The 11,202-nt window shown below is 25.0% G+C and overlaps 1 protein-coding gene across 1 annotated transcript; it reads right to left on the reverse strand.

Annotated features, from left to right (window-relative positions):
- Window positions 1-3,191: 3,191 nt before the first annotated feature.
- LOC126548913 (uncharacterized) lies at window positions 3,192-8,002 on the reverse strand. The gene is made up of 3 exons (XM_050196987.1): window positions 7,823-8,002; window positions 4,641-4,897; window positions 3,192-3,755 (listed from the first exon to the last, which is right to left on the reverse strand). The coding sequence occupies exons 2-3, from the start codon at window positions 4,875-4,877 to the stop codon at window positions 3,492-3,494; spliced, it is 501 nt and encodes a 166-aa protein (XP_050052944.1). The 5' UTR covers window positions 4,878-4,897; window positions 7,823-8,002; the 3' UTR covers window positions 3,192-3,491.
- Between the last annotated feature and the right edge of the window lie 3,200 nt (window positions 8,003-11,202).

Below are 11,202 nucleotides of genomic sequence, written 5' to 3' on the forward strand. Positions count from 1 at the left end.
ATGCTCTCATTGAACAAATATTTCCCGATGTGCACATACAGTATATAAATCATGAGTGGCTTGCAGAAAAAGAAATTTTATCGCCAAAAAATGTGGACGTTGACGATTTCAATCTGAAGATACAACAGTTTTTGCCAGGAAACTTGGTATCATACAAATCTATTGATATAGTTTGCGATGCAAGCGAAGCTGCAAATTTTCCAACAGAGATTTTGAACTCACTAGATTTGCCTGGCATACCACTGCATAATTTACAATTGAACGTTGGATTTCCGATTATTTTGCTACGTAATTTGAACCCTCTATGACTGTGCAACGGTACGCGATTAGTCATTAAAAAAATAATGAAAAACGTTATTGAAGCCAGCATTTTAAATGGCAAGTTCAGAGGTGAAAATATATTAATACCACGAATCCCTATTATACCTACAGATGTGCCAATTCAATTTAAACGTTATCAATTTCCGATTATATTGGCATTTGCAATGATTATCAATAAGTCCCAAGGCCAAACGATGTCTGTTTGTGGCTTAGATTTGAGCACACCATGTTTTTCACACGGACAATTATACGTGGCATGCTCTCGAGTGGGTAAACATCCAGTTTGTTTGTGTTAGCTAAAGATGGGCTAATAAAAAATATTGTTCACGCTATAGCATTAAGAAATTTATATTGTTTGTTAATGCTATAGCGTGAACAATATTTTTAAATATAATTTTGAGAAATAAATTATAATAAATTAAAAAAATTAATGTTTGGTGTTTTGTTATTTGTTAATTGGCTCCCATGATCTTTGCTTCCATGGCTGAGTTGCACTTATTGCTGTGAGTTACACCAAAAATGAGTTGAACAATCATAATTTTTTTGTGATTTTTTCGGGCCACGAAGTGCACAGGATCAGCTATATTATATATAAATGAATGTTTGTGTGCAGATCTGTGGGAAGAAGAAAGGCTAATTTAAAAAGGGTTAAATTTGGTATTTTTATTCATCGAATTTTACTACGTTAAGGTTAGGTTAAGCTTATGTATTAATTAATTATATTAATCCACCGTATTATGTCAAACTTGGTATAACTTTGATCTTTATTAGAATTAAATCATACACTTGCATACAAACAGCTCTAGGTCCGCGATCTACAGCAGGTAGATTGCCTACCTGATAATATAGTGTTGCGAATCAGAATTTTTATTCCAGGCAACAGAAAACTTAAGATAAATCTAGAACATCATCTACCGAATATTAAATAACGAATTGAACAAAGTTTGAGTCATATAGAGTTGATATATTTAACGAGCAACGAAGTGCACGGGATCAGCTAGTAGATATATATATATATAATTTACACAGGATCCATACATTGTTATAATATTTGAAGTCCATTATATTAACAATCAATAGGTATTATAATTAGGTATTCAGTAAAATTATAATAATAAGTAAATGTTGTTTTCTCTAACACAAAGTTAGTAACAGATAATATTAATTAAAATTGCTATAGTAAATTGTTAACAAATTTTAAAATATAAGAAATACTATTACACATACATAACATTAATATTTATAATAAGACTAATATGGTAACATAACGAACATATTTACTTTGAACCAATAATGAATTTGAACCAAAACGAAGAAATGTACCTTAAAAGAACACATTTTGATAATCAAAAAATGTAGAAAATGAGTAAAGTAAATGTGATTTGCCAAGAAGAAATCGGAAATCTCCAAAAACTTGTGTAAGCGCATCACTTTAAAATGCTTTTTTATTGCACACTTAATATGTGATGAAAATAAATTTTTTATTTATTTATTTGTATTTTCAGTGAGTTTGTCAGGTTATATTATTATAGCCATTCCGTTTGGAGTTGTCCGTGAGACTCTTATGATTATGTGAGCAGTATATTATCAGGTAGGAAATCCACCTGTTGTAGATTGTGAACTCCGCGAGATGTGTACCTAAGTTTATAATTTCTAACCTATAAGTTTCAAAGTTATATCAATTTTTTTTATTACAGTGGATTAGATGAAATAATGTGCTGTCTCGTGGATTTTTATATGGTTGGTAAAACAATTTGACTTTGTTAACACATTCACCACTTTATTATTATAACTAATGATTATTAAAAACTAATAGTAACCATTTATAAACAAAAATATTGGTTCATCTTAAATCTCAAAATCCTGTTTTAGACTTTTAGCGCCTACAAAAATTAGGGTTTTCTCCAAGCTATTACGACAGAAACCTTCTTCGTGATATACTATTTCGTTTAAAAAAAAATCAAGAAGATCTGATAAGTAGTTTCAGAGTTTACCCTAGAGTATATCTTCAAAAATTTGTATTCGTCAGATCAATTCGATAATAGACTACCAGCCAAATGATATACTTAACCTTGGACTTTAAACGTTGGCATAAAATTACCTTAAACTATTTTAAGACTTTTAAAGTTTTAAATGATGTTATTTGAAAAACATTATTATAACAACGTATGTTACGTTTGAATTCTCTTTTTTAGGATGATCGCCTATAAGGAGAGAATTCAATGGTTCAGTAGGGGCAAAAATGTGTTCTAATTTAATTTTTCCATTTAAACAACACATTCCTTTAGATTCTTCATTCCATTTTGGAGCTAAACAAAATTGACAAACATAATTGCACCTAATGAAACCATAGGATCATTTTTCACATTTTTGTATTCAATAGTAAAACAGTTCAAATGTATAAATCAAAATATTAAAAAGCAATAGGTAGTATATTAAATTGTTTCAATTTAATTATACATTTTTTATTTCTAATTGAAAACCATCCAATATGAAAGATTGAGAGGGTAGGTATTAAAAAAAAAAAAACAACTCTATAATAGTAAAATTTTTTATTCAACATTAAATTTATATTATTTATCAATAAAAAAAATTAATATAATATTACAGTTTACAATACAGTTGTACTTATATAACATTTAATAAATTGTATTTAATTAATAAAAAAATAAAAATAAATAATAATTTTGAGAAATACATAAATACATAATATTTATTTAATTAAATGTGGTACTACAATTATTATTATTATACCTACCTACCTACTAATCAATACCTATTGGCATTGGCTATTTTACATTATGTCTTCACTAATTATTAATTAGTAAATTTATTATAATAATTTCAAATGTGTTAAAATAATAGCCCGTTAAAGTATAGATAGTTAAAACTGTAGGTACTTTATAATATATTATTATGATAATATAATATGTTATGAATTTTATAATTTAAAATATAATGTCAACTGTTAACATGATGTTATACAAGTATTATCATCTAGTTATTATTTATTATTTAATATGTACACTAACAAAAACATGCATATTTTCGATTAAGTGAAAATAACTATATTTGTTTTTGTTTATTAATATTTATGTATCGATATGACGTAAGTACAGTTATAGAGTCGAATAATATTAATAGGTACATTTAAATATAATAGGTACAGTTTATTTAAAATCAACCACGTATTGGATATAATAATCACTTTGAGTCTTTGTTGTACCAGGTATTTTATTGACAACCAACACGCAACCATTGTTAAATGAAGACAGGTTGGAAACAGCGCTCTGGATATTGGAATAAAAGAGAGGATGCTTATTTGTAGCTTCACACCTATATCTATATATTCGATTATATCTTCGATAATCACACGTATATTTTAAAGCTGTTTCTAAGTCATTTTCTTGTACAACATGAAACACAGTCTCCTCCTGTAATACGAAATGTAATATCTAGTGATGTGGTAAACTATCGTCTACGGTCTGCCGTAGGTCGTAGAGCAAAATATAACTTAGTCAACAGTGGCGTATCCAGGGGGGGGGGGTTGAGGGAGGTCTCTTTTTACTTACACTAATATTTTAACACATTTTGTGTGTGTAACTCCCATTAAATTAATTACAAAATATCTAATTTGAAAATCATTGCAGGAAATGTTAGTAGAATGAAAACAGATAACATTGCGATAAATATCATCTTCAGTAATAAGCCATATGGATTATAGATGTCATATTGTCTTATATTTTATAATATAGATAATGCATTAAGTTAAAAAAATATTTATTTTTCATAATTGTAATATTATATTGATATTGATAATTATTCGGCGAATATATGATATATAAGTATTATTAACTATTAAGTCTATGCTACATAAATATATATATATATTGAACTTCGAAAACCATGTTTAGAAATATTTTTATGCACAATTCAATTTTTTATAGAAATTAGTAATAATTAAATAAGTTTTAATTTTTATTGGATGTGATTATTATCTCGCTTATAAATATTATAGACAACCGAATGTTATTGTTTACCTATGTGTTATGCAGACATGCAGTGTATTTATGCGAGAAATAGAGAAGTAAATGATTGTATGATCAGTAGTATAAATGAGTGCATTGAAAAAATTTCAAATCTATGCAGTATAAAATGCACAATGTTTGCATAAATTCACAGCTCTAGTTATGATGTAGATATTGATGTATTATTGTAATTTGTGAGAATCTACCTATTATTTTTTTTGAAACAAATACCTCACCTAATTTAACCTAACTATGATGTATTCAATATAAAAATTTATACTTTTTTCTTACCTCTAAATTATTGTTTAGCATTTCTTGTCGTAACTTGAATCGACCATACTGAAAAGGATTTTGCACTCTCCTAATACTATTTATGTTTAATAACGTTGAATTAAACATTGTTTTTATACGCTCTGATTCTACACTTTGGTCTTGTACATCAAATAAAACATAACTTTTAGTGTAAGTGCTTACTGGTTCCCAATCACTGGGTACGTTTTCCAACACAAATGATAGCATTGAACTCATGGTTATATACTTAAATGTATCTGAAAATGAATGGTTGATTTATTTAACTGTGTGTTTCTATCCAATTGTGCATCGTACATATTATTTTTGAGGGTTAATGGAACATTAGAACGAGTGTTAATAGTTATTATTTATGACTTATTAGTTTATTGTTCATTTGGACGACAATTCTGAGCAGTATCTATAGTCTATACTACTTTACTTGCCAAATATCATTTTTAATATTTTGATTTATCATTTATACATTTGAATATTGTTTGATTTGATACCATCAGTATTTATAATATTAGTTGCTTTTTTCATGATTTCTCGAAATAGCTATGTATGTTTTTGACGTATTGGTGAACTAAAATAATGACCTAATCTAACCAAAGCATAATCTTTTGTACAATAGTTACGTGTATTTTTATGAACTCATAAAAAATGAAAATGCTAAAAATTAAGACTTCTATAGAAAATTATAAGTTGTTTATCATTAATAACGATATTTTATCCTTTAGTATAATATCGAATGGTGTTTATAGTTTCGTTTTGGTAATAGCTTTAGTTTTTGAAGTATGATATGAATTGATTGTTATGAGGTTATAATATGTTTTTAAACACCTCAGATATATTTAGAATAAACCATATAATAATTCTATATATCTGTATAGGCACACAGTTGTTTGCCATATTATTATCATTGTATTATCATTAATTATGAATAGTAAATGAGTACTATTAATAATAAATAAATATTAAATGGAATTATTCTTTCTGAACTTGACAGAGTTTAAATTAAAGTTACGTTACTTATAAACGTACATTATATTTAAGTCATAAAATGTCAAATGAATTATAGTTAGTTAATAATTAATAAATAAACATGAACTATGCAATAATATAACAACAGTAATAATTAATATTATACATCATAATGCTAATAGGTATAATAATTAAAATTGAACTTTAACAATGTGTGATACTTTTGTTCGCTCTTTCTCCTGTCTGATAAAAATAATCAAACGTCAATACAAGTAGGTATAATATTATTTAATATGCAGATACAAATATTATTACTTATATTAACTATTAAGTAGATAATCAATACATTTATATAAAATATAAATTGATGATGACCAACGAACATCAAACAATACCATTAAACAATTATTTAATTACATTTTTATTCGTTAAACTCAAAATGTAAGTTATAACAATAACATAATAAACATTTTTCTGTTACTTTTAATCGAGATTTTTTCCTGAAATATTGTTTAATAAATAAATTAATAATATTTATTAAGGAATCTAATTTGTACGAAATGTATAAATCAATATTAAAAATAAAACAACCCGAAGCTAGAATATCATCATCTAGTTTTTATAATTAATTGAAATTGGTATTTTATAAATCTCTGATTTATTGTATAATATATGATATTCTTTTGTACCTATTAGATACTTATAATTATACATTTTAGCATTTTTGCACAATATGAAACCGTGAGGGCCATTTGTTATGAATAATTTTATTATGTACATGTTATTTAATTGGTTGTCGTACCTAGTATGAAATTGTTATTAATAAGTGGTTAAATCATTAAAATATTTTAAAATACAAAATACATGACATTATTGAAGCTATATATAATATTTGTTTTATACGCATTTAACACTAATATAGATACAAATTTGTATTGTTTAAATAAATATTAAAAATTATATACATACATTTTCGAGAATCATTTATTTTCTAACCGTATTAAGTGGGACCAACGCATGGGTACGCACTACGTAATATAAAATAAAATTTGCATTTTGTATAAATATTTATAAAATTATACATTTTTAATAAAGGTTTTTGTTGTTAACTTATAATTAACATTCTGTTGTAAAGTTATTATTATTAATTTGGTATTAAAAATGTATTAGGTAACTATATAATATATATTAGTTTTATACTTTTATTGATATATTTTATTTTGTCATGTACCTATCGGTTTTTTTAATTTAATTTCCTACTAAATGTTCAGTTGGAACGCTGTTTTTTTTAAAGTTCTATTTGGGTTCCATTCTTTCAATTTACCAATTTGAGCACTGCGGCGGAGTGAGTTAACCACAGTGAAATTGTTGAATATTTTCATCTATTTAGTATATTATGTTAATACATAATATTAACATGGAAAACAGTTACAGCGTCTTTACACTGTTTATTTTGTTACCAAATGAGAAAATGTATTAGTATCTTAAGTAAACTGTGAAAAAGTTCAGCAAAATAAAATGTGAAAATCATTAAAAAAAATATGAATTAGTTTTCTTACATTCGGATATAGTTAATAGTAATTAACTGAATAAAAAAAAATTATATTAAAAAAAAAATAAAAAAAAAACAAAATATGAATATGCAAATGTAATTTAAGTAGCTTTAAGTTAACTAAATAATATATTTTAAAATTGGCTCATGCGTGACGTATTATGTCAATAATGTAATATCAAATTAAAACTAATATATTATTATATTGGATTTACTTTATTTATTGTCATATTGTTATTATTTTGCTGTGGGGTAGTATTTATATTATTATTGTTAAATATTATCATTGATTATAAATATTTATAATCAATGATATTATGATGGTATTAAAAGCTGATTTTATGCTAACATTGAATTCTTATTTGGCTATTTATTAAAACAAAATTATTTTTCAGGTTCAGATTTTTTCTTAATTTATATTTATTATAATGTAATATATAGTGATTAAAATCTTTCTATATTTTTTTATGTAATTGTTTACTTATTAAATAAAAACCATAACTATATAAAATATTAAATTAATTTGTTTATTTAATTTGCATTTCTCCGTATCTGTCGTGATTTTAATGATTATAAGCAACAGCAATGAATAATACATATGTAGTGTATTATTGGATGAATAAAAACAACAAAATATATAGGTACTTACTTAGTCCAATTACTTGATTTAAGACGTGTTTATAATATATATAATATTTCTTACTATAGAAGAGTTACAACAGTATATTATTATTTGAAAATATTTTGAAATTTTAAAGTTTTATTTGAAATGACACTTCGTGTTTGAGCACTGGACATTGACTGATTTACTGAGTACTGATCCATGGATTGTTCTCAGTCCGCGTACCCGTACTTATATACAGTCTGTTTCATAATACATATTATTATAGTAATCACTGATCAGTAATTACTTTAGCAATAACATTAAGAACTATTTTTCTATGTTATCAGTAATTGAATTATACTCCTTCGATAAAAATATTATTGTATTTATTAAATATCCAAGATAATTATTGCCAATCAGTAGCGAAAAACAGGAGGATACGAAAAGATATATCATATGAGTGTCATTAGATCAGTCCGATCTAATGTGTGACTTATATTGACTATATTAACTTACAAATATCATCCCTATATAAGTACTTACTATTTAATTACTTATTCGTCTTATTCAACTATACGGTATCTGTTTTTTTTAAATTTAAATTAATCATTCAGTACTGTGTTTAATTGTTTAAATTATAAATACCTATTATTTGTGTCAGTACCTAAACTGAGTATATTGTCAATATTCATTATTTATTACGCTTTTACGCATAGTATTTATGTTAATACTTACTTTTAATAAAATGAGAACAAATTTGAAACATTATGATATCATACATAATATTTAAAATAATTATTAAGACCGTATAAAGACTGAATTTAAATCATGCGATATGCACTAAAGATTCTAAAATATACTATATTATGCATAATACACTTAATAAAATTAATTCATAACTACTTACACGGCTTAAAAAGTACCAATAAGTAATATGCATAAAATATAAAAATCTATTTAATAAGCAGCTGATTATTTTTTTATTGATATTAATAGAAAAAAGGCGGTCAAGAAAACGAAAAACTATTCTGAACGGAGATGATTTGTCTGTCTAGGATTTATATTTTCCACTGAGTGGTGAAAAAGGTGATTTATGTTTAATGAGTAATAACCTGAATACCTCAAAAATAGTAAATGGTTAGGTTACGCATGAATTTTTGATTTCGTAAAAATTTAAACTTATGATACATTTTTTTTAATTGACCAACGCTTAACGTTTTTTTTATAATATTATTGTAAGTCAAACTTATGGAAAACCTTGTAATACATTTTCAATTCTAAGCTTCTTTAACACAATTTTTTATACATTTTAACTACAAAATAACTTGCACATATTTATAAATTTGACACATTTTCTCAACATTTTAACTTCAAACGCTAATAAAAAAAATTTGTGACAATTGTATTCATATAATTTTTCAATCACTATAAGACTAACTCACAAGGAACTTAGTATTGAGTTTCTAAGTATTTTGAAAAACTTTATCAGAATTCATATAAAAAAAAAAAATAATAAATAAAATAAAAACGAATATTTCGAATGCTTATAAATAGTCTTAAATAAACGAAATGTTTTGAAAATAAATTAAGTAAAAATAATGCCAATCTAAATAACGCGGGTGAAACTTTAAAGTATCTACCTATGACTTATACTTTTTGAGCAATAACAAATATTTAAAATCATTTAAATATAAATCGTTATCTGGTTACCTCGATTTCGTAAAAATTTTAAATTCAGACGTTCATACCATTTTTCCTTTAATGACTCTTCGAGTTTTCTCTATAGTTATTTGAAGGAAAATTTATAGAAAACTTAGTGTTGAACTTTTTAACCTTAGATATAAATAAAAAATCTTATGAATTTTTAACTACAAAATTACTTTCAAATTTTCGCGATTTTGACACATTTCATAACAATTTGAACTTTAAATGCTTATGAAAAATTAATTTCTGGTAGAATTTTCTTTTATAGAAAATGTCTAACTATTTAATTATTCATTTAGTTAAATTAAAATATTATATCATTTAAAAAATGTATGGTAGTTAATTTCCAAATTACCAAATCAATTTGATCGAAAATTTTGTTGCGTAAAACTTCTCGATACTCCTAAATTTTTATTTTGTTTTTTGAAATATTTTAAAAAATATTGTAAATTTTAATTTTAATCTTTAATCTCCCAAAAGTATTAACTAAAACCAATTTTCTATACAAAACTATCCATCTGGTTGAAAATTAAATCTTTTCGACTACTTATCGTAATTGCGTATACCAACAAAACACACAAATCATTGTAAAATACTAAAATCAATACATTTATCGTTCTGCTCAGAATTTAAAATTAATTAGTTTATGGCCTTCGGTGAAATGAAAATTTAGCTACCACTGTAATATGAATCTATGATATTGAAAAAATGTATTGAAAATAAGTGCCATGAATTTGTTTCGTGGGGGAGCGAAATCCTTATAAATACGGCCTTGATCGTAATTCTATGTATTCATGTTTTTGAAGTTATGTATAGGTTTATAATATTTTTGTTAAAAGTTTATAATACACGACAGAAAACGACTTAAATAGAATATGGAAATACTAAAATTATAAGTATATAACTGTTATTAATAATATTTTTTTGTTTTTATTTGTACAGTACCATTTTTCCTCGTAGGAAATACAATCTTAAATTCTTAAATATAAAATAACTAAATGCGTTAAGCAATTAAAAAAATACATATGATATAAATATAAATCGAAATTCAACAAATATAATATTATGTATAAATAATAATACAATTTGGCAAAAAAAAAAAAAAAATATTTATATTCAATTAAAAAATATATATTCAAATTTTAATTTTATATCAAATTTTGTTTGATATTAAATACTTATAATTATATCTTATATATTATATTGGTACAAAAACTTTTTGGACTGATATTAAATTTGTCTCAAACAGTGCTGTGTTTCAGTCTATTAAAAAATAAAATAAAAATGTATACATATCAATAATACTATGTTTAATCAAATGTCGACGCGATTAAAATTATTGTTATATGTTCTTACATACGAATAAATTGTAAATCAAACAGTCTTGGGATTCGATACCTATATAAATGTTTTTATGGATATGTACAATAGTTATCTAATTTAATATACAACGATAATGATTGTCGTATTAGTCTGATGTGAACGTGATTGCATAACAATTTAATATTTATATTCGACATCCGATTCTATGGAGATCCGTCGAGCGGTTTCAATATTAACGGGTAAGTGTCGGGCGGTAGAGCAAGACGCGCCTCGGGTATTGCCATTTGAGCAGTGGCCGTTACCTCGTACTTCTGCAGAACACCGGCGAGAAGTACAAACCCGAACCCGGAAACTAATTGCTGTCCAATGCACGTCCTTTTACCGGTGCTGAACGGCAG

This window comes from Aphis gossypii, chromosome 1 (genome assembly GCF_020184175.1).
Source record: "Aphis gossypii isolate Hap1 chromosome 1, ASM2018417v2, whole genome shotgun sequence".
Classification (NCBI taxonomy): Eukaryota; Metazoa; Arthropoda; class Insecta; order Hemiptera; family Aphididae; genus Aphis; species Aphis gossypii.

What these genes read in the sequence shown, in the direction of transcription:
- LOC126548913 (XM_050196987.1), bottom strand. Translation starts at nt 4,877, where the DNA reads ATGAGTTCAATGCTATCATTTGTGTTGGAAAACGTACCCAGTGATTGG. An exon ending in TGCTAAACAATAATTTAGAG is followed by an intron (nt 3,756 to 4,640) that starts GTAAGAAAAAAG and finishes TTCGTATTACAG; the next exon opens with GAGGAGACTGTGTTTCATGT.